The following is a 24,214-nucleotide window of genomic DNA, read 5'->3' as shown; positions in this document are numbered from 1 at the left end:
TGTCTCCCCGTGTCATCCTCAGAGCCTAGAGAAGCTCTGGGGAACAGTCTGGGCAGCTGCCTCCTGCATATTTACCCAAGGAAATATGACTGTACAGGAATCATGGAAACACCTCAGGCTCTATTTGAATTTGTTTTCCTGTCCATTCAGGTAAAAGAGGTACAGTGAGCCCAGCCTTATTCCTCTACACCATGAGCCCACTGCCAAGGAAGTTGAGGGGCTAGCATTACCTTGTCTAAGCCCTCCTACATAGGTATCTCTTCCTTACTATCATTGCCCCTCCCCCACCCACATGGGGAAGAAACCTGAGGCTTTCTCCATCAGTTAGTAGAGACAGGTATAGGACCTAGGGTGCTTCTAACTCCCAGTCCATAGCTCCAAAGGACGGCTATGTACCAAGCAGAGCAAATGACGTTATTTTTAGGGCTATTTTATTAATAAATGGTAAATAAACCACTGTCATACACTGTGGACATGAACTGATGATAGCTTTGCCTCTGAGGCCACCAGGATGGAGAGGAAGGCACACATTACAAGACCCTCCTCAGTCACTCGGGTTTCCTGGTCTACAGAACAACAACCCTGCTCTGCCATGGCTGAACTTCCCACTCTTGACAACCTGTGACTTTCCAAAGAGCCTGGGAGATGCTCCTGTCTGTGTGTTTGTGTGCCTCATTGTCAGGGCTCCTTTCTGCCTTCCATCTGTCTGACCATGGCAACCTTACAATACATTTAATTGGTCCTTCGAAGATTTCTGGGCTTCCAGAGTTAACCTGTCCCAACAAAACATCCTTAACTTTGACTGGATCACACCTTGGCAGTCCTGACCCAGGATGGGGCAGGGGTGAGGCTCAGATCAGAAAGGCAAAGACAGGAAGGACATGAGGAACTCTCCCTGCAACCCGAGGTTGAGGTAAGCTCCCCCTCCCCAACTTCATGGACAAGGTGAAAAGGCAGAAAGGAACAGAAGAAACAGAAATAATGGACAGAAGGGGAAGGTGGCGACAGGGAAGGAACCATCACGAGCTCTTTGTTCTTGATTAATTTTATTCTACAAAATGCTACTCAGTGGAAGTAGGAAAGCTAACAAAACAACAACAACAAAAACATAAAACGAGAACAAACCCGAGGGAAAATAAGTTTTTAATATGTTCTTTCCTCCATAGCAGCAAGCTCCTACCAAGCTTTTCTTAGTGCAAATCCTGTAGGCTTGTGTCACATACAGTACACAGAACAACACATCACACCACCACAGATGCTTCCGAGCAGAGATACTCCTCAAAAATTTAAAACTATACAAAGATTTCTGAGCATAAGGTCCTGCCTGGAGAGTTCAACTAGAGCGACCCTCCTAGGGCCGTTTCACCGTTAATTTAAAAGTAGGGGACAAAAGGTGCCCAGAAAGGAAATTAAATTCCCCGCGGAGCCATAAAACCTTGTACAACCCATTTGCCTCCAGGATCTAATAGCAAATTTCACTCCACGTCATTGACATATACCAAATACAGATGCATGAAGCTTGGGTCCTACTCTATACCAAAATACGATATATACACCTCCCACTGCAAAAGGAATCTGATACCTAGTCTTTATACAAAGCTGAATATTTTCTTCCTCAAAATCAAGTAACCACAAAGTAAAATAAATGGAATATTTTTTTAAAAAAAAAATCATACAGAGAAAGTTAAGTTTTGAGAGACAGGGCCAGGGTCTTTCATTGTCTTCTCTTACAATGTAGATTTCTCAGTAGCCACTGTCCCCACAGGAATGACAATTGATCTTTAAAAACAGAGCCTTTTTAATACAGTTTATACAGCACAAGTCCACAAGTCACTTGAGAAACAAACAAAATAGAGATCATTATCCTAAGTCAGAACAAGTGGGGGAGAGAGAGCCAGAGAAAGGAGTGGGAAGGAAGTACTTTAATGCTATCTGTTTCTATTCAGGCTTGGAACAACACAAAGAAATGTAAACATTTAAAATAAATAATAAAATAAATGTCAATTTCTTCTCCCCTTTCCCTTCCCATACCCTCTGTCAAAATCTGACCCAGCTCCTCCTGAACATGTTGTGAGTACTGGGTCATTACAGACATTTGGTGAGGCGTGGCCAAAACACTAGAAGCAAGAAGAGACACGGACTTAGCAGTAGGATGATCCTTAAAAAAAAAAAAAAAGCTGTGGAAAGACACAAGCATGCACACACATGAACACACACACGCACATGTGTGCACACATATGTGCACACGCAGAAACACACACACACACACACACACACCACTGTCAATAAATAGTGAGATGCTGGTTTGAAGATAAATGCTAAGATAACACAAGCACAAAGCTGCAAGACCCTTTACTTACAGTTTAAAAAGAAAGTTATACACAGCACATATCCTATTGGTCCACAATTTCTATGAGAACTAAGGTGGCCCCTTCAGCCACCTGAGGAGCACAAGCCAGATAGGAGGAGTCTGAGGAGAGAGGAGCCTGGGATGGGCAGATGCTGCTGTGGATGAGTCTTTGAGGACCACCAGACTAGAGGCACTCCCACCTGGGAGTCTCTGAAGAAAGCCCTCTTACCCCCAAGTGTTTTTATTTAACCTGGGGGCCTTCTAGAAGGAGATGAACTCTTAGTCCTATCTTAAAAGAGGATAAATAGAAAAGTGCCTCATAGTGCCTGGCACACAGTAGGTGCTTATTTTTTTCCTCCCCAGCGAAGCCACATGAATGTTTGCTCAGGGAAGGAAGTCACTGTGAAAGACAAATGGTGACATCTCAAGGAACACTTTTGGTCTCTCAGGAAAGTGGAGGAAAAATGAATCCAGAAGCTTCGAACGTGCCTGCCCCTCTTCCACCAGGAGTTAAGTGGAAGCAAGCAGGGTTCTCTCTCCCTAATGCCAGAGAAAGCTACAGGTTCTGCTTCCTGTTGGCTTTGACATGTTCCCATGACTGGCCCCCATGGGCACACTTTGCCTATGAAAGCAGCAGTCTGAGCTCCCTAAAACCTTCCCCCACGGAACCAGTTGCTTGGTGTTAGCTCCCAATTTCCTAAGCTTCACCTGGGCTCTACTCTTTCCAGTGCCGTAGCTGTGCCTAGCTAGCCAGCCAGAGAAGGACTGTTCCCACAGAAGCCTGGTGGCCACGACAAAACTGTTTCATGCTAGCTGTTTAAGGATTGCCTGCCCTGTATTAACCCAGAGCTGCTCACAGTCCAGCCCAAGTTCATGACAGCAGAGGACACACGTGTACAAAGCCCTCACCTCCCCACCCTCACTGCAGCTGCTCCCTGACCTGGAGGCAGGGAAGGACAAGCAAGCTTGGCACCTGACTCTGGAGTGCAGGCATGCATGAGTGACATGTTTGTGACCCAACTTGGACAGTGGATCAGAGGAAAGCGAGCTGAGGTCACACCCAGAGTTTAGGTAGAAATATTCGGCTTCCCCCCAGAAATCTCTGTCTTTGGAAAAGCCAAGAAGTCTTGTAAGACAAAGCAAGCAGGCCGGAAGGGAAGGTGACCTCAGAGGCCCATTTAGCTGGCTGTGCTTTCTGGCCCCGATGTCAACACAGATGAAAACTGAACTGAAAGCCAGACTTGGAGTCTCAGGAGTGTCCAACCAGGGTACCAAGTCCCAGGCCTGTGACCTGGGTTGGATCCATGCTATGGGCAGAAGGGGGCTTTGGGAAAGGACAGAACAGGGCGCAGCTTCATTTCAGAAATACCCACAGGCATGAGGGAGAGAGCTCCCACTTGGCTTGAGGCGATAAAGCTTCTCAACTGAGACTGCCCAACTCCTCTAGTCCCGGCTCCGCTGGCTCCACTGTCTTGTGCTTCTAGGGCTCTGAAGCCAGCAAACCACCTTGTGGAGCACTCCCCTGCCCCTAGAGGCTCTGGGAGACCAGAGCAGCAGAGTTAGAGCCAAGGCATACAGGAAAGAACACATTGAGATTATCTCCTTTCTGCCCCCCTCTCTACCAAGCCAAGCCTGCTCCTTTCAGCTCTGCTAGGCTGAGCATGCTTCCCACATGGTCCCTGTGTCCTGTGTGCTTCTGCATGCAAGTGTTTATGGGAACTTGGGGTAAGAAGGGCATCGGTCTGTGAAGGTACCCCTTCTCTCTCAAAAATGGGGATAAGCTTGACTCGAATAACAGGGCTTTAGATGGCTGGACAGTGATCTCCAATGGAAATACTAGGTCAGAGCATTAGCACTAGAAACAAGTTCTAACCAGGCTCCACTTCCATACTTGTGTCAACATGCAGTGGGGACAAAGGGAGAGAAAGGCAGGGGACAGAGCTGTGCCCTTGCTGGAGGCTGGGACACCCATGAGAGTGATGGTTCTTCTGTAGTGGAAAGGAATACACACTAGCTTTGATAGGAACCGAATAGACACTCAAAGCCTAACAAAACTGGTGGAGACCAACGACTCCCAGAGGGGTGGGCCTGCTGGGTTAGGAGGCCACTCTGGAGTTGGCCAGGAGAATATGAAAGGAAACCCACTGGATTCATCAGTAGCAGAGACCACTGAGAGCAGAGGGCGGCTCCTGCATCTCACTGACAGGAGAGCAGCCAGGGGAGGCTAGGTACCTGGGGCTGCTGCGGCTGCCAGAAACCATCTCTACCGCAGACCCCGCATCCCACACTCATTAAATATCCACAGGTGATGTCACTATGAGAGTTGGGGATGAGCAGCGCCCAGCTGAGCCTTGGAGTGATGTGTGGCTTCTAGGAAGGAGTGCTTCCCAAGTCTAGAGAGAAGGGTCCGGGGCAGAGGCAGTAATTAAAGAGACGCCCAGCTCAAGACAGGTAAGAAAGGAAGCTCACTAGGACAGCCATGTGGCTTTGTTGGCACAAATCCTGGCTTGGTAATTAGACGTTTGGCAAACCCAACCTGTGCCCCTGTTGTCGCACTCACACCCTGTCTTCCAGCCAAGCCGATCCTCAAAGAGATGTGCATCTCTGAGACCGGGGAGGAAAGGTCCTTGGCGCATCCCAGTGACGGCAGCTCACCGGCAGAACTCAGGGAGCCCACGGTCTGTAACCACAGCGCACTGGGTGTGTAGGGAGGGAAGTTTCAATAATATTGCACTTTGACTGCCCCTTCGGGACACAGTGGGTGCCCCTTCCGCCCCAGTGGAAGAGTCATCTGCTTCCCCAGCTCCAGAAATAAAAGCGCTTTACTATCTGGACCACCCAGATGAAATGTCATGGCAAATCTTATAAAAACCCAGAGGGAGCAAAACTGAATCTAGGGGAAGGAGGGGAAACCAAAAGGCACTGAGCATGCTTGGCGGGGCAGGAAAGGATACTGTCCACTTCAGAGACAACGGATAACAAAGGGACAGAAACCATCCGGGCCAGCTCCAGGGGGCGGGGCTTCAGAAGAGGGGGGGGTGGGGTGAGGTGGGGGTAGCCGCAGGCGCGTCTGAGTCCACAAACCAAGTTCTCTGAGGCTTCTCAAGAAAAAGGATTCGCTTCGCTTGCAAGATGAATGAGGGAGGGCGTGTCCCAGGGCTTCTAAGAGATCAACCAGTGTCTCACCACTAAGTCCCACCGGGTGGGTCCCCAGAGCCAGGGGCCCCTTATTCCCTCAAGGCCCTGGAGTGCTTAAAGGTGCTGGTCCCTGGGAAGGGTGTGGTAATGATGGATGAGGATTCCTCCAGAGCTGGCCAGAGGAGCACAGGGTTACAGGGCTAGAAGTGTGGGGGAGTTCAAGGAGTCTGATGACTGGTCCCCACTGCTACTGCTTCTGCGGTGAGCCTTGGAGCAGGACTCTGAGGGCGACGAAGGCGACTCCTGCTCCAGGACATTGGGGTAGGTGAAGACAAGGTTTGAAGTGCCGGGAGTGATGGCAGGCGTGGAGGTCACCACGATGGGGGTGTGCAGAGGCTCTTCCCCGTAGAAACCACCCCCGGCGATGCTGATGGGCTTGATGACAGAGCGCTGGGTCTTGTCCATCCCTGCTGAGGAAGAGGGGCTGTCCTCTTCGGGAGGCTCCTGCTTCACCACCACGGGGCCAACGGCACTGCCCGTACCGCGCAAGGACTGCAGCCCGGAGGTGGGGGGCGATCGGCGTTCCTCGGGGCTGATTTTGCACACGGGGCCGTGAGCCACCAACATGAACTCTAGCTTCTCCTTCTCCTTCTGCAGCTCAGCAATCTCTTTCTGCAGCCCAGACTTCTCCTCTTCCAGCTCCTCGGTCTCCTGCAAGGGGAAAGAAGGGTATGAGGGACAGAAGCCTACAGGCTGACCTGTGGGACAAGCCCAGTCCAGGCATGAAAGGGAGATCTGAGGTGTCCTCGGGAGACCTACCACAAGCGTCTCACACACCTGGCCAGAGAGTTAACTGGGTGTGAGTCACATGGTGGCTCATATCGCTTTACTTCTGAAGGAGCAAAGACGGCTTGTCCAGCAGGTGAATTAACATCTGGAGCTGCTGTAACTGAGCGCTTACTTCATGCCTGTCACTAGGTCACATATTTCACAGATAATCTCATTTAACCCTCTAGAAGTTTCTGAAAGCAGATGTTATCATCCACCCGTTTTGAAGAGGAGAAAACCAAAGTTCAGAGAAGTTTGGTCATTTGCTCAAAGTTACAGAGCTGGCAGAGTTACCCAGGTTTGAATCCCAGGGCACGTGACTCCAGCTTTTGCATGTTACTGCATTCAACCCTTGTGGTGCCACAGGTTAGACTGGGATACTCATAGCGAAAGGAAGACTCTACTCAATTCTTCTTTACCATCTCAGCCCACCAGCGCACACAGCCTGAGCTGCACAAGAGCAGACCCCCATGACAGCCCTCTACCCCCCCCCGCCACCCCCCCGGGGGGGGATGGGACTGAAACAGACAGCACCTGACTTGTAATAAATGCCCAGGCAATTCCTGCTGGATCTTCCCTCTCTTTAGTTTCTGACGTTCCCTAAACCAGAGACTCCAAGCAGCACATTTAGCTCCACAATGTACCCAATAGAGAGATGACAGACTGTGAGAGCCTGTGGGGATGCTAAGGTCACCATGGGGGCCTCCGCTCCCCTCCTTAATACAAAGACAGAGCAGCTGTCAGTGCCTGTGGATCAGAATGGTGGGGGTAGGGTGGGGGGGGAGGTATGGGTCACCAGGCTCCTCCCCACTTTTTCTCTAATGAAGATTCCCATTCACAAATGCAGAGATACAGGCAAGAGCTTCATTAAGCACACTACGGTGTATTCCCGAGTGAAGAAAAAAAAAAAGTTTCCCTCTGTCTCAAGGGTCTGATGAATGTCAGAGGTTCCTGTGGAGGCTGTGCCTCAGAGCCTGGGTAGCTGGGTCAGGATGCGGGGGAGCTGGAGAGGTAGGGTGTGAGACTTCTGGGAAGAGGGGAGGACAGTCGGGAGGATTCAGAAGAGATGTTCTGGGCTGGTGGTGAGAGATGCCCTCAGGGAGTCACAAAAGGTCCAGCTCCCCAAAGTAAAGTATGAGAGAATGCTTAGGCGTGGAGGGCCCTGCTGAGGGAGCCTCCCACGGTGGACTGATCACTCCCTGATCTGCCTCATCTGGGAGGAAGAACTTCCAACCCCAGCCCCCAGCCCTACTCTGACAGCCCCAAAGGCCATGACTACAAGGATCATAGGACTCACCAAGTACATATTTTACTGAATGTGCCCAAAAGTTGGTACCGGGGCCTGAAGGAAACAGTTTAAGGCAGATAAACTGTACATGGATTAAATACACTCTAAATCTCTCTACTAGCCAGAGGACAATCTCCCAGCTCAGCTCCTCTCGCTTTGAAAGCATTCTATCCCAGGACTGAGCACCGGCTTGGGTCTTCCTCTGCCAGATGCTCAGCCCTTCCTTTAGCCAGACACAGAAGGGAGTTACGTGACACTGGTCAGGTAAATCTTAGAAAGAGCATGGGTCCCCAGGTCTGGGCAATTAGGGAGCATGAGAAAGTGACTCACAAGGACAAATGAAGCTCTCTGCTCGCTGTAAAGATGGGAAACCTTCCTGGCAATGAAAGGTACGCAAAAGCTCCAAGAAAACGTAATTCAACTAACAGATGACTGGAACCCTCAGAAGGCATGTGGGGAGGCCCCAGTGGGTCTGAGGACAGAGTGCATTCAGGTACTGACGTGAGAAAATGTACTGACCCGGAAGGGGGTCTTCTCCTCTCCAGGCTCACACTCGTGGCAAAGGCCAACTCTCATTCATTCATTCATTCCTCTACCCATTCTCTCCCACCAGCACCCTCTCATTTAGCATAATGTCGACCCATGTCCTTAAAGATAAAGAAAGGATGTTCCATCTCTCCCGACCCACTCCAGCTCCTGGCCCACCCAGAGTGCTCCCACTGCACCCAGCTCCTCACCGCCTGCAGCTTCTCTGTCAGCTCCCGGCGACGGTTCCGACACTTGGCTGCAGCTAGCTTGTTTCTCTCCCTCCGGATTCGACGCTTCTCCTCCTCCTCAGGAGACAGCTAGAGAGGCCAAGAGTCACGGTCAGAGCAGTATGAATGGATCACAGCATTTTTAACAAAGCTGTTCTTTAAGGAATGCAACCTGCTCTTTTAGAGTGTCGCCAGATTCAGAGGTCCCAAGGCATGGGGCCCTTACTGCACGGCTGCCTGGAGGGAGCCTGTCGCTGGATCTGCCCTGGAAGGTGGTGTTGTATGTTTAAAGGGACAGCAGGTCAGGAGTAGATGAGGGATTCAGGGCCCTGCATCAGGGCAGCATTTGTCTCTCAGCTCTGATTTGGAGCCTCAGCTAGAGAAGATCCCTCCAGCAAGCCAGGTCTGGCCTCATCTGCTGTAGCAGCTTCCTCCAGAGCTGGCTAATTACCCTCCTCCTCCTCTTCCTCTTCCTCCTCTTCCTCTTCCTCCTCCTCCTCTTCCCCCTTCCTCCTCTTCCTCTTCCTCCTCCTCTTCCTCCTCCTCCTCTTCCCCCTCTTCCTCCTCTTTCTCTTTCTCTTCTTCCTCCTCTTCTTCCTCCTCCTCCTCCTCCTCCTCTTCCTCTTCTTCCTCCTCCTCCTCAGTCAGCTGCTCCACAAGCCTCATGGCCCACCTGTGATTATGCAGAGTCTCCACACAGGTAAGATGCCCCCATGGAGGAGGCATGTTCTGATGTTCTGTCACCAGCCGGAGGGACACGGGTACCACTCTATCCCCAACTCCCTCTGCCAACCCGAGTGGCAGTTCCTTACAGGTCTCCTTGAGGTCTCCCTAGGAGCCTGCCAACAGTGCTAGGCTGGGCAAGAGGAAAAGAGCAGTCTAGGCATAAAAGCCTCACTGTGCACCTTTTCTGCTTACATGACAGTGACCTTCTATGTGACATAAGAATCTAAGAGTTGTGGCTGATCTGTACACTACAGGAAGACCCCCTGCAGAGAGATCAGGAACTGGCTCCTGCCCCAGACTGGTCAGAGACTTGGTCACACACAGTACCAAGAGAGGGCCAAGGGCCAAAGCACAAGAAGGGAAGACCCTCCTGTCAGCCACCAGACACTGATGCATACCTACTGTGTGTCTATGCTCAGCTGCGGGCCTAAAAGATTCTAAGTATGATAGGGCCTGAGTTCTGCCCTCAAGGGACCCATGGAGAGAAAAGCCCAAGCCATCCCATAGAAGGAAGACCTAGCTGCAGAGCACACCACAAGCAACAAGCCATTTTTGTTACCTGGGCCCAGATTAGGGCCAGTAGGATGCTCCTGCCACCGTGTGTGGCTGTAATGAAAGAGGCCAAGGCCATTTTACCTACACTGAGATGACCCCACAGGAGATCACCTGATCACTGGTTGTACCCAAACCTGTCTTGGTCCAAGGCTTACAAAGTTAGTTAGCAAGAAAGCCTGTGGCCCTGTGGTAGTCTTGGGTTGAGGACTCTTCACAGGCCCCCTCCCCCACAACTCTCTTCCCCCACCACAGTCTTTACTGCTGGAGAAAAATAAAATAAAATAAAATTAAAACCACTAAACTTGGTCCCCAGCAGGCCTTCCTCTCACCTCTGTAACATTTAGCCTTAGATGTCTCTCCCTATCTGGGGAGGTGTGGGGCAACTGTGGGTACTGCAACATAGGAAATGTTCCGGAGAGGTGAGATCAACGTGGTTACAGCCTTAGTGTTGTTAACATCACCAGGGACCCACCCACAAGCCACACACGCCCTCCCCACCCTAGGCTCAGGGGAGCCTCCTGGGCAGGCTCTGGAGGAGATCATGAGGCACCAAGCCGACTCTTGGGACAAGCCTTAGGGTAGAAACAGAGGTGGGAGTGGGAACAGTCACAGACAAGACCCTAGGGCCAGGAACCCAAGAGTCAAGGCTCTAGAATGTGGCTGGCATGGAAGAGATTCTAATATGGTTAGTGGTCCTCTGTCTCTCTCTCTCTTTCCCTGCCACAAGAGGAAGGATGTGTCCAGATGACTGGTCTTGAAGCACATCTAGGTGATGTGGCATCACAAACACCCAACTGAAGGTCAAAATGGTGGATCCCAGTCTCTGCTACTAACCCTGTGTAACCCTGGGGCCTTCTCTCGTGGTCTCAGCTTCTTTATCTATGAGCTGGGCTCAGGGGAGAAGTTTAGAGATACAGTCCTCAATGCCCCTTCCAGGTATAAACTTCTGCATGTAGTGTGAGGCAGACCCAACAGAGAAAGAGCGTGAGACACACCGCGCTTCAATGTCCTCCCAGCCCACAGGGGCCTGGCTCACTCAGGATCATGTATATCGTAGAACGATCTGACCTGTCAGCAATATGATAGTTTGATCCAACGGTCATGGCTTTACCTTGGGAAGTACAACCACAAAGGGCAGTGCTGTCACTGCTACATCACCTGTAACTGTGACCAGGGGAAGCCCCCAGAAGGGGCCTGTAGCATCCCACACCCATGCAACTGGACTGCAGTGTCTACTACCCATAGCCCTTGGGGGCCCTTCACTGGGGCCCCTATGTCAGCATGGATTATTGGCCATGAGGTCCCATGTTGTCTTCTGGGGAGCAAGGTTGCTGAGGAGGGAGCCTCCAGCCTCTTGTCAGCCCAGTAACTCTGGGCATACTTGGGTCTGTGGGCTCTGGGTCCCTCACTATGCACATGAAGCCATGTTTATTGGTACTGGTACTAGGATAGAGTGGACACTGGGGTCCCGGAGTGGAAACAGACAGGAGTTGGGGTGAAGGCCTCCACAGTTAACAGGAAGGTTTCACCAGATTCACATTTGAAAAGGAGAATGTGCTGCTAAAGGTTATCCGTCTCTAGGCTCGCTGTGGCATGGCCTTGTGGGAAGAGCACTGGGAATGGAGTCCAGGCAAGACGGCCTGGGGCTGGGATGCGTTGCCTATGGTGGGAGATGGATGAGATCTTTGAAGGCCTAGATCCTTCCTCAACTCAGTTCTCTCCCAAAGCTGAGCTTGAGGAGGGAAACCAAGCAAACCCTCATGTGCGACCTCTACCCCTGCCCCCAATCCCCAGAGCTGAGTGGACTGACTCCTCAGGCCTTCGGGGTCCCTATATTTCTGGAGTGTATATTTCAGGAACCGGAAGAGGGCTGCAACTTTGATCTAAAGGCCTGAGACACTGAGGAAGAATGCAAAGTCACATGGGTGACAGCTCTGTCCTATGGCACTTCCGCAGTGGTTCCCCACTAAGACCCAGGACAGGTACTACTACTGTAGGAAGCCATGACAGTTCCCATTCACTGATACTTCACACCGACAAGGTGTTCCCCCCAGACAAGATCTCCCTCAAGCACCATCAGAACACTCCGTGTTCGTGAGCCCCTCTGTCCCCCAGCTACCAACATAGCTCCTCTCCCCCAGTTAGAGGCTTACCTGCTCATCTCTCCTTCTGCGGCCCACGGTGGTACCGATGGTCTTGATCACTCCAGGTCTGGGGAGAGCCATGTGCCCAGGGACTGAAGCCAGGCCTGGCAGGGGACTGTAGGGATGTGAGCGTGGATAGGGATTGGACATGGAGGTGATCACTGTGGGCTGTACCATCCACTGCAGGTCCTGGCTGGTGGTGATGGCGTTGATTGTGGGGATGAAGGCACTGCCCGAGCCAGGCATATCTACCCGGAACTTCTGAAACAAGGAGAAAGACATGACACTGAGCCAAGAAACGGCAGACTAGGACAAGCTGAGCCAGATCTGAGGCCAAGCGCTGTAGGCTTTGAGGTTAAGGCTTGACAGCAAGGTGAGGACCCAGGTGGGCTTCCCTAGAAAAGTGCCACATAGCCAAACACCAAGAAGATCTTATCCATCTCTGGGCTATGTGTCAGATTTGGTCTCTGACTGGAGTCCTGGAGCCTCCACTCTCAGGGACTCAGAGAGGATGCAGCCATATCCCAAGTGACTTCCAGGACACTTTCAAGGCTGAGCCGCTCACATTCACCCTGCAGCCCTCCAGGGTACATATCTGCAGGATGTTTCAATGTGGCCTCCTGGGCCTCTGAGTCATCTACCAATTATTCCCCAGGGTACCAGCTCAGGACATGTTTCTTGGAGATTTGCACACCGGTAGATCAAGAGAGATCACTACACGTATACTGTGTCAGCTTGTCGCTTTCCAAGGAATTCGTGATGCGCCTTAAAGCCTATCAGATCAAAGTCAAGTTGAGAAGGCCCAGTCCTCACCTCTCTGTTTATCAGTGGATGGGACTGTGGCCCTCGAGCCTGACTTTGCAACCAGATTTCCTATTGCTGCCCTTGACCCTGCCCCTTCCCCTTCACTGACATCTTGCTTGGGGCAGACAGGTTGTGTCTAACTCCAGCACGGACACATCTATCTTCCCAGACTCACAGATGTGTCCAAGGGAACACTGGTGCTGGCAGCTCAGAGGTTTCCCGTTGTCTCTTAATTTACATCAGGACCATGTTGCAGAGCTCTGTGGGATATGGGACGCCTAAGTCCAATAAGATAGAGCATCAAAGCACAATAGATTCGGCCCCTCAGCTAACTCTGTTATTGGAGCTGATAGGTCAGAGCCTGGACCCCAGTAGCCCTAACTAAGTAGGCTCCTCACCCACCCCCAGTTGGCCAATTAAACAGTAAAAGGAAAACGGAGAAGGGAGGTTTATTCTACATGATCATATTAAGGGAAGGAACAGAGAGGCCCAGTGACCTCTCTCCTCCAGTCCATCTTCAGGATCAGGACATAAAGTTGATGCTTAAGTAGAGGGCAAAGAGATGCTTGGCTGAGTAGCCCCAGTCAGGACATGGTCCTGCCCATCACCACAGTCTCCTGCAAGGTATCCTGCAAGGTACTCTGACAGGCTGTCCTACTGTGTGAAGACCCTTTCCTTCTCTCAGCATGAGATTCCTGAGACAAATCCAGTTTCTTGGGGAACACCGTCTCAGTGGCCTGACACCCAAAAGGAGGGGCACAAGTGTCTCCCTTTAGAATTTATCCGTCCTGCCAGGATGGCAACGGGTGGCCTTGACTCTTCTCCAGGACAGCTCCTGGAAAGTGAGAGGGGCAAAAGTAGGGAGCGCCTCCCATGTCCAGCAGTTCAGAAGAAGGTGCTCTATGGTCCCAGTCCAAAACCCGTCCTCAGGTGATCTTGCAACTTTGCCCCTAATCTCGTGGGTAAAGTGACCGTCATAATAGCTATTCCTTCCAGAATGACAGACACCATGTTAAAGTCTTGCATAGATTCCCCGACTGACTCTCCCTCTGAGGTCAGTACCATATTACCTTCATCTTAAAGGCTGCAGCAGTTGGAGAGAGGTCAAGCCACTTACTCAAGGCCTTACTGCTGCAAAGCAGTGAGATCAGAACCCAAACACAGTTCAACATGGCCAAGACAGGAGCCTCTCCACATGGCACCAAAGATTTCTCTAGCATTTTTTTCTTCCTCAAAACCCAGCCCCAAGTGCTAGCTAGAGTCCACCCTGTGCTAAGGATTCCTTCAAGCCTTCCTTCTCACCAAGGAGGTCCCATAGACTGGTTCCGCCCAAAAGGAAATCCTGCTGTCATTAGGCCAGGAGCTATAGTAGCCTCCGCCTGGTCTAGTCAGAGTGACCAAAACTAGAAAAATTGGAAGTGACCACGTTTGCAGTATTTATCCCTGCTGATAACATCATAGGTCCTGGTATGAAGTAAAGTGAAGCCTGCACACACACACACACACACACACACACACACACACACACACACACACACACTGTACCTAACAGAGCTGACAGACCATCCTCACATACCATCCTGCCACCACCTGACTCCAGTCTGTGTGGAAGAACAGGAAAGCTGCCCAGTGCAATGGATTCTGGGATTTTATCAGGGAAGTTGCCCAGTATAGTGGCTTGTGGCTAGTCTAGCCAGTTCAGTTATACCACTGAAGGCTAAGGTAAGCAGGGTTGGTTTTGTTTCAGAACTAAGAGTTGACTGAAAAGAAACAGCTATGCTGGACTTGGTGGTTCAAGATTATAAATCCCAGCTACCCATGGAGGCTGAAGCAGAAGAATAAGAAAAAAAACCCAAGGCCTTTCTGAGCTACAAAAATGAGTTCAAGACCAGCCTGGACAACTCTATGATAGCCCCGTCTCAAAATATAAAACAGACTAGACTACCTACTTAGCATGCACAAGGCCTTAGGTTCAGTCTTTAGTACTGAGAGGGAGGGAGAGAAAGAAGGGGGCACATTTCGTGTGAATCAGGTGTGTGTTTCTCTGGGGCTACTAGAGGAGGCATAAGGGCTGTGCTCTGCCCTCAGCCAATCACTGAGGACTCAATTCTGAGACAAAAGAGAACGTATTGATTCTGAACTTCCTGCATTGTTTCAGGGACTAAAGCCGCAGCTACTGTAATCACGGACTGCAAAGCACGAAGTGGTTCTCAACCTGGCTAAAAATGTTCTGAGGAGCTTGTAAAACTCACCAACGTCGGAGCATCACCATTAGAGTCTAAAATAATTGTTCAGGGGTGGAGTTCTATTACAGGTACTTTTTCAGACTCCAAGGAGATTCTATTATAACATGCAACAGGGGCAGGAAAATATTGCCCCAAACAAATGGAAGGCACTACAAATCATCACCATCGCCACCGCCGCCACCGCCATCAGCATCACGTCACCTCATAATGTAGGTCTGTGTACGCTGTACAGGCTAGCTCCTGGGAGAGTTGCCAGCTTCCTACTTTTGGAAACACCCAACTTTGTATTCTATTGCTCGTCTCCAAGACAGGTCCTCAGATAGAAGGGGTGCCCAGGACAATGGCCTCACGTGACCATCTCCTCCTTGGGGGCAGCTGCCAGCTCTCTTTTTAGGAAAGCATCTAAGAAATCTGCTCATTCCAAAGAACAACAGTGTGCCGGTTTTAGGCTTGGGGAAGGGAGCGGACAGCCCAAAGCAAGCTAGAGACTGAGATTCCTCTGGGATAGGCAGGAGCCTCCCAGCTCCTCTCCGGCCCTCAATGCTCATACAGTTTCCCGTAGACACCAGCCAGATTCCTTGCAGCGATGGCTTGGTCTAGACAAAACAAAGCGGCAATAAAAACAAGGCGGGAGGTAATGACTGCCTCTGAATCGCGTGTACACCTTGTTTTAGACAGAGGGTAAGCCATCTGGATAACATGCCGGCTCCAAACTGCAAGAAAAACAATGTCCTGTCCCCAGAGGGGACTGAGCCCTGATAAAGAAGGCTTTTGTCTCCAAAGGATCCTCTTGGAGAGACGGCACAAAAGTTTCAATTAGATCTGGCAGATGGGTCTTGTCTCAACTCCAAACGTGTTATTCAGAGAGTGGCATTGGGATAAGAGAGAGGAGATAAGGCTAAGAGTCTGTGGTCTCAGAAGTGAACTTGACTAATAGGCTCTCCTCCTATGCCAACAGTCGAAGAATGACCCAAATGTCCCATAAAAGGGACATGGAGTCATGATTCCCATGAAGGAGTTCACACTGACGAGAAAGAAACCAAGACAGCTTTCTGGCTGCAGGGCAATGTTGTGACAGCACCCGGTATCATGTGGCAGCGATGGGGGGTTGGGGGTGGGGAGAAGAATGTGAGAAGTAACCAGGGACCAAGTTCTCTTGGGGTACAAGCCCCTGGAAAACTCTTCCTTTGGGGACAGGGCTGAAATGTTGGGTGGCTATATGGCATTCCAGCCTGGCAGAGCTTCTAAGTACTAGAAATATTGTGTCTCCCTGTCAACTTTTGGGTAAATGTCTATAAAAGGACCAATGGCCCCCATAGACCTCCAGAGCCAAATCCGGTGAGCTCTTAAGCTTTCTGGGCCATACCGTCTGTGGTGCAACTCTGTTCTCCCACTATAGCAGGGAGCATCAGTAGGGAATACATGAGAATCCCAGGGCTCATTAAACTTCACTTACAAATACAGTTTGGTCTCCTAGGCTCAGGTAGGAGGTAAGCAAAAGCCAACCAACCAATCAAACAAACCAAGAGAGATACCCCTCTCATCCAGGAAGCCAAGGATCATCGCTCACCAACTTGGATCTCCACACCCTGAGCAAAAGTTCAAATCCTTACAAGCTGTGTTGTGTGTCTTTGGGGATTGGGGACTTCAGTGTTAACCAGCAGCATTCTGTGCTTGAGGCGCAATGGGCTGCTCACTCAGTGATGTGCTGTCCAACTCATCAGAAACCAACTCAGCAGACCAGAGAAGTCTCACAGCCCAGAAGTTGCTGACTTGGAAAACAGTCTTTCCGGACTCAACAATGAGACCTTGGGTTCAGAAAGAGTCATACCTAGTAGTCTTGGAAAACAAGAGTTTAGACCACCATCCCCTTAGGCTCAAATGGAGGCACTCCCACAGTCCTAAGCTAGGCAGGCAGAGTTTAAACAGAGCTCAGGCTTGCTGTTCTTGACCCATCCTGTTGGGCAGGTCCTTCTTGGACCCCAATTATGCAAGACATGAACCTGTGGACCCTGTAAGCTGCTACGCCAGCCAGGCAGGCAGGGAGGCAGGGAGGCAGGCAGGCCATCCAGGAAGGAACTGGCCTATCTCCTTTCTATAGCCTTGACTAGGGAAATCCAACATCCCAGCAGACTAGCTGGGGAGAGAGGGGGTAAAAGGCATGTTCTCTTCACACTTCTCAGGCCCAACACCAACATCAGGCAAGTGTGTGTTCACTGGACCCAGGGCCTCTTGTATAGCATTACATTGGCCGTCATCGTGACCTCTGGCCTTTCTCCTCTGAGGAAAAACCATTTATGTCACAATGGAAATTGCTGCTAATAACTCAAAATTTCCAAACTTTTATCCTATACACATTATCACAGAGGACCTGCCCAACACCAGTCTCTTCTCTGTCTCAGCTTCATTTAAAAGAAGCAGTCTAGCCTGTGGCACTTCACTGCCAGGATGAAGGAAAGCAAGAAACAGAAAGAAACGAGAGGCAGAGCCCCCTGAGGGGTTATCCCCAGGTTACTCGGGTCTCCTGCTCTTTCTGGTGAGAGTCCCACTCCTGAATGGGAAAATTCCTCCTCTCACCCATCTCCTGAGTTCTGCAGTCAATCAGACCAGGGTTGCCCACACCCCTATTCCATGTCTTCCTTGATTCTTGTCTAATCATACGAGACATGAACGAGACAGTAGCCTGCTCCCATGGGAGGGCGGGTGGTCTGTCACCTCTTAAAGAACGGCTGGAAAGGAAGCCTAGTGACACCGGCCACTTGTCAAGGCTGATTCAGCTTTGTTACTGGCTCAGAGGGTCAAGTTACCAAGCGGGATTGGGACAGATACGTAGATCTCAAACAGAACAGCTGACATTATTTGATCTGCTGAGGTCACAACTCAACACACAATAGAGACGAACCCCGTCCACCCAGCAGTGAGGCTAATTTTTCCTTTTCAACACATAAACCGGAATTGTGTAACTAAGGGGAAAATGTCCAAGGCATAAACACAAAGATGCTGTCAGCAAGGGGCCATTTTATGAGCTTTGAATGGGAGAACATCTTTCCAAATGGACGCTGGAGACCGAGACCTACAAGACTTGGGGTCTCACCAGTCTGTCCATTCAGACTTCATGTGTCAGACTTAATTCCAAAGACCTTTTGGTAATTTTCAAATATCAAATTCACCATTCGAGAGAAGATTTGTTGGCAGGGAGAATTTTCTATATGCACTGAAAACAATAAAAAACAAAACAAAACAAAAACCCAGTATTGCAACGCCTTTGAGAACGGCAGTCTCAGCATTCAACTAAGCATATAGTCCAGCAAGGGAGGAGGCGATGTCAATGATGATGATGATGATAATGGTTTATGTGATTTAGGTGTGTAGGCTCTGGTGTGTTTGTTGTAAGAAAAAACAAACTAACAAACACACACAAAAAAAACACCTCAAGCCCTCAAATTTTATATTCAGTGTGAATAATAAGACAGTCAGTACAATACGATAATAATAATACACTCGATAATAATAATACACTCAGTCAATACAATAATGGAAATGTACTCAGGGTTTTAGAAAGGAAAATTCAACCACTTCTCAGACAGTTTATGACTGCTGTTTCACCCCATGGTGGTGAGAAACTGGGCACCTCCTCCAGGAGGAATCCGCGGAACAGATACATTCCTGGGATAACACTGCATGATCCAAATCTACAACATCTGTAAGATCACAAAAAACAAAGAGAGAAAGACCACCAATTCGCATCTCTCCCTTCTCCAACATTCCCCACACAAGCAGATGGGGAAAACAATCCTTGAGTATTTGAAAACACCATGGGCTGGGGGAGGCAACTCATGAACAAGAAAAAAAGCACTCTTTTATTCCAACCGGGCTTTATTAAAAAAAAAAAAGATTTTTTTTCTTAAACTCAGTTTTAATTCAAGTCATTTGTAGTTAGTTATTGTTCAATATATGACATTCGTTTGCCTTAAATAAGAAGAAAAATTCTAAGAATTTGGAAAACTAACGAAGTTTAACACTCTTGAGATTGGAAAAATACATTCTCAGAATAGCTCTTCCAAAAATGTCCTGTAGGGGGCACTAGAGGGGTACAGTTGAGGCTGACTTGGGAAATCACAGTCATTTCTGGTAAAAGTTGTTTGATGTGAGGAATGTCCCAGCCTGGTACAGTTGGCAAAAGTTCACTCTGGGGAATTTTGTGTGTGTGTGTGTGTGTGTGTGTGTGTGCGCGCGCGCATACGCCTGTTGGAAGAATGTGGCAGGGGGGAAAAGTTGGCCTGATGGTCCCTGATCCTGAAGGAAATGCCCTTGACTTACTCTCACAAGTCATCAGAACAGATAGCTGCCTTGGAAAAGTTCCGTGTCTTGTTTTGTTTTGTTTTTCATTTGAAGGGGGCCTGGCTGAAGAAAACAAGTTATGAAATGACCTATGTTTGTGTAACTGGCTGGATTGCGTAATGCCAGGGCCCTGAAACCGTAACAGCCAAGGAGCAGGGCACAGCATATATCTGGAGGTGTTGTCCCAGGAAAAAGAAAATCACAACAACAAAGCACACTCCAGGAGGAAGAGGTGCATCCACCTAGCTCCAAAAAAAATTAAATTGCCAGGGATTGATTAACCTTTGAGATTGAGATTATAGCTACAACAGGAAATAGTTTTCGTGTTTTGAGTTCCTGCCATAGACACAAGCAGAGGTCTTAACAAAGAGCTGTCTGCCTCCCACCCCACAGGTCAGTGGGGAAGTACTAGGTACTTAGTACTAAGACGCAGTATTAAGACCTTATGAAGCTAGATGTCGCGGGGGGGGGGGTCGGGGGGGGAGTGCCAGACAGCAAATTTATGGGGATACAGGACCCCACAAACAAGGAGAACAGGGGGAAAATAGTATGCACTTGCACAAGGAAAACCAGGAACTTCTCACAAGTTCCACTGATTGGATTGGTCCACCGTGCAGTCATAAAGGAGGAAGGCCCAGTCACTAACTGCCAGGAAAGCTTCCCCATGTAGAGGGCTGGGAGCAGAGCTGATTACAGACTTTATCTGGCATGTAATAAAGTTACCTTGAGCCCAGATTGGGGTGGGGTAGCAGCACAGACTTGGGAAGTAACAAAAACAGAGGCCTATCACTGGGACCACAGAACAGTTTTATAGACAGCCAGATCAGGGAGGGGGAAGCCTTCCCCCTGTTCCTCGTCTCCTACCCACCGCCCCGACAAGGCTGAGAGTTGGCTTAAGTGGCATTACCTTGCCAATCCCTCTGGTTTGAAAGACTTCTTGCTCATAAGGCTGAGCAGAATAGGCAGCTATACCTGAGAATCGCATGCACTGGTTGCTGCTAATTGCAAAATCCTCCTGTGTTACAGCATGCTAGGAATTAGCCAACAGCTGCTTTTTGCTTGGGTAATGAGGCCCTATTACACACTGCTGGACGGAGCTCTCTTCCTTCATCCGAGCATCGGTTTCCTGTCTGATTTGCTTCCAAAACAGGGAATTGCCTCCGCTCACATCCTGGGCTCAAAGCCCTAGTGACACAGATTATTCAGTTGGGGCACTGATGTCCGGTCTGACTTCCCATCCAGGCCCCAGAGTCTGAGCAAAGCCAGGCAGGGAGATTGTACTGTCAGTGCTCACTGTCTTGGTCTCATTAGTGGAAGAAACAGAAACGCAAAGCTTCTATGTTGGTTGGAAAGGAGAGGTACATGGGGTGGGGTTATTGGATTGGAAAGTAGGGGACAACAGGTATAAAGGACTCTAAACCCATTGATGAGTGATGTTTGGGTTCAACCCAAAACACCAAATGTACTGGGATGCAAACATAAGCGACTACTTCTCAGGTATGATTTGGGTGTTCAGTAGTAAGAAAGGGTCCACTGACTGGACCCTCAATGCTCAGACCAGGCTGTCTACAGTGGGTGCTTAGTAGGTATGGGGCTTGGGAGGAGCTAGACACAGAAAAGTCATTTAGAAGGACTCCCCAGATATGGAACATTACTTTGAGAGAGGTGCCCCTCTTGTCAGATTACAAAGAAAGCCATATTTTTATTATATTTCCCAGCTCACTCCACCCTTCCCTGGAAGACCCCTGACCTCCTATCTGGTTGACTTCTAAAGGTCAAAGTCAAGGCCATGGCTATTGGCTTATGGAGTAACTCTGGCTGCAGCCAGCTTGGCTAGGAACTCCCAGATGCTTGCCAAGGTGGGCTTCAGGTGGCAGAGGACCTTTTGAGTTCATGCAATTCCCTCACAAGATGGTGTTTGTGGTTCCTGCGACACAGGCCAGGTACCCTACCACCCCTACCGCCCCACCAATACCTGTCTGGTACCTACAAAGACACAGATTACAGGCACAATCCTTCAGTGCAAACCAGTCTGGCTGCTTTAGAAAGAGATGTTTTTCTACTTCTAAATCCACTCAGGAGCTCAAGCGATGTGTCTCTTTCTCCCACTTCTCTCTGACAGCTTCTTTGCCCCAGGTACCCCCAAGCCCCTCAAAGTTCTGCTGGGGGGGGGGGGAAGTACAGGCTCCTGCCCAACCCTTACCGGAAGCTGGAGGGGGGGTGTCACAGGAGGTGTCAAGAGCCAATCAAAGCCAGCTTCTTCCTTCCTGACCTTCGCACCTAATTCCCAGGGGCAACCCTCGCCCTCACTCCCAAACACTTGAAGGAGCCCAGCTTTGTTTTTGAGTCCCCAATCCCTTTCAGAAAACAGCTAAGACCGAAGAATAACAGAAGAAGAAAGGGTTAAAAAGCCTTCCCCCCCGCCCCCCCCCGTAGGGTCCTTGACGGCTGGGAGGGGCTTAGGGGGCGCAAAAATTTTCTTGCCTATCCACTACCTAGAAAGAGGAACGTGAAAAGGGAGGGAGAGCGGCTCGGAAGGAGGCAACAGGCTTCCCGGAGGGGACCTGTAATTTCAAGAGCTTTTCTGGAAAATTAAGTACGAAAAGGGGGAGAGGGTGTCGTTGGCTCTTCAAGCCCACTCTCCACTTGCTTAAAAAAAAAGAAAAGAAAAGAAAAGAAAAAGAAAAAGAAAAGTGGAGAGTGGGTAGGGCGGAACAGGAAAAAAAAAAAGAAAAAGAAAAGAAAAGAAACCCACAACTTACAGCGGTGAAGTATTTTTCTAGCCTGGCTAGGAAAGGGAAAAGAAGGAGGTTGGGGGTGGAGGCAGTGGGAGCAAGAAGAGGGTAGGAGTCTGCCCGCGCCGCCAGGTGCACCCCGGCCCGCACGTACCTGCTGGCCGCCGCCACCGCTGGAGTAGGACTCGGCGTGCGCAGGAGAGCCGCTGCTGCCCCGGGACGAGGTGTCAAAGTTCCCGGGATAATCCTGGTACATGATCCGCGGTGGGGGCCGGAGAGGAAACAGGGTGGTTTTCTTCCCCGCCCTCGCCGCGGCCGCGCACAGTCTGCTGCGCGCTCGCTGGTCCACCGGCCCGGCCACGGGCTGGGCTTTTCGCTCCCGGGATGTCCCCTAACCAAGGCAGACAGGAGGCAGCGACACTCGGGAAGTGACCCCCCCGATCGCCGCGCACCGCACTTCGTTTCTGCTCTGCAAGCTCCGCGGAACCGGTTGTCCACCGAGTCCCTCCCTCTAAAAAGTCGGCGCGTCCCTCGGTCCCTCCCCTGCGCGCGCCCTTCCGCCCCCGCGCGCAGCCGGAGCTCTGCCGGGACCCACGGGCTGGAGAAAAATGGGCAACGCAAAAAGACTAGGAGCCCCGCGGGTGTCGCTTGGCAGCTCTGGGGGACTCCCTCCCCGATCTCTCAGGGCGCCAAAAAGGCGAAAAAGAAAAGCTGCCGGTTGGGAGAAACTTCTGTTTCCTCCTTTTAGAAAAGGAGCCCGAGAATAAACTTCCTGTGGCCAACTCGCCGCCTGAGTTTCCCGGCGACTCGGACACTTGACTTAGGACAAGGCGGTGAGCGCCGGTCCAGCGGCCCCGATCGCGCCGGTGGGACAGCGCCCGTGGGATTCTAGGCTGAGCGGTGCTGAGAGGGACGTGGCTCCGCGTCGCAGTGACCTGCACCCCGTGCTGGCTCCAGGACCTGCCAAGCCTCGCGCTTCTCGCCTCGCTTCGCCCTCCCCTCTCTCCCCCTCTTTCTTGCGCTCGCTCTCTTTCTCTCTCTCTGTCCCTGCCGAGCGCCGCTCACTGTCTCGCTTCGAGCCCCTGCGCTCTGCCCGAGATGAGTCACTACAATGGCACGAGTTCAACTCCACACTCTTTATTCTCCAGCCCCGCACCATGTGGATCCACTCACGTCAACCTTAGACTCCACCTTGCTGGGAGGAGCGCTCGAGGCGGCGGGGGAGGAGGCCTGGGACAAGGAGGAGGAGGAAGAGGCGCGGGAGGGGAGGGGAGAAGGCGGGCGGGGCGCTCCCCTCCCGGCCTCGCTCGCGGTCGCGCTGACGCCAGCCACAGACCCCGCGCGAGGAAGGCGGGAGGCGGGGAGGGTGGGAGAGCGCGGCCCTCGCACTACGGGGGCGCCGAGGCCGCCCGCGTTCTCGCCGAACTCCTCCACCCCCCCTGGGGCGCAGCGCCCTTGGTCTGTTCCATTGGCGCACGTTGCCAAAGATGGTCATTTGCGTTAGAGGACGCGAATGCGGGTTTCCTCGCCTTCGGGTGACGTGGAGGGAGAGGGATTCCCTCGCCTGCTCCCGCCTGCGCCCTGGCCTCCCTACCTCCTCCCCTCCATCCCCAACCAAAAGGAAGGGGCGCGGGGCGGGGCCCCGAAAGCGGCCGCGCCGGCCTGGGCTCCGGGTTTTAGAAAAGGAAAAAAAAAAAAAAAAAAAAAAAATCGCAGCCCTGAAGACGAGACGGGCGGCTCAGTGCGGCGCCACCGCGAGGCAGAGAGCCCGGCGCGCAGAGCTGCTCGCGGGGAGGGCGCGGCCGTGCGCAGTCGTCCGCACCCTCAGCGGCGCCGCCCGGTACAGCGGGCGTCCTGGGCGCACCGGGCACCCGCGCCACCCTGCGGCCGGGTCTTGGCGGGGTGCGGCGCGGCGTCGCCAGGCGGGGCTGGCCTGCCCATTTTTCACTCGGAGCCTGGCTGCCCACTGCTTCCCCTTTTTGTGTGTGTGTGTGTTGTGTGTGTGTGTGTGTGTGTGTGTGTGTGCGCGCGCGCGCGCTTGTTTTTTTTTTTTTCTTTTTCTTTTTTCTTTTTTTAATTTATTTTATTTTGGCCTTCCAATTAACTTGCTTAGAAGTAGTATTGAAGATGAAATTAGCCAGTGAGACATTCGGGAGTCCTCTGTGCTACACAGTTATGACGCATGTAATAGTAGTAACCAGGTCTTAAAAGCAAATCGGGTTGTTTTTTAAAATACATAAATAAATAAATAAATAAATAAATAACTGGGGCCCGAGAGGTGTGCCCCAAGTTGCCTTGAACTGT

At 51.1% G+C, this 24,214-nt stretch overlaps 1 protein-coding gene across 1 annotated transcript; it reads right to left on the bottom strand.

Annotated features, from left to right (window-relative positions):
• Nucleotides 1-1,029: 1,029 nt before the first annotated feature.
• On the bottom strand, nucleotides 1,030-22,398 carry Fosl2 (fos-like antigen 2). The gene is made up of 4 exons (NM_008037.4): nucleotides 22,065-22,398; nucleotides 11,794-12,045; nucleotides 8,342-8,449; nucleotides 1,030-6,199 (listed from the first exon to the last, which is right to left on the bottom strand). Exons 1-4 carry the CDS (start codon nucleotides 22,164-22,166, stop codon nucleotides 5,681-5,683), a joined length of 981 nt encoding a protein of 326 aa, NP_032063.2. The 5' UTR covers nucleotides 22,167-22,398; the 3' UTR covers nucleotides 1,030-5,680.
• Nucleotides 22,399-24,214: the final 1,816 nt, after the last annotated feature.

The sequence above is a fragment of the Mus musculus genome, chromosome 5 (genome assembly GCF_000001635.26).
Source record: "Mus musculus strain C57BL/6J chromosome 5, GRCm38.p6 C57BL/6J".
NCBI lineage: Eukaryota > Metazoa > Chordata > Mammalia > Rodentia > Muridae > Mus > Mus musculus.
The sequence above is the reverse complement of the archived record's forward strand: the minus strand, read 5'-3'. Positions and strand labels throughout refer to the sequence as shown.

Excerpts from the sequence above, each read along its gene's own strand:
- Fosl2 (NM_008037.4), bottom strand. The coding sequence starts at position 22,166 with ATGTACCAGGATTATCCCGGGAACTTTGACACCTCGTCCCGGGGCAGC. Across the intron at positions 12,046-22,064 it reads GCGGTGGCGGCGGCCAGCAG|AAGTTCCGGGTAGATATGCC; the intron begins GTACGTGCGGGC and ends TCCTTGTTTCAG. Across the intron at positions 6,200-8,341 it reads TGACAGAGAAGCTGCAGGCG|GAGACCGAGGAGCTGGAAGA; the intron begins GTGAGGAGCTGG and ends TTCCCCTTGCAG.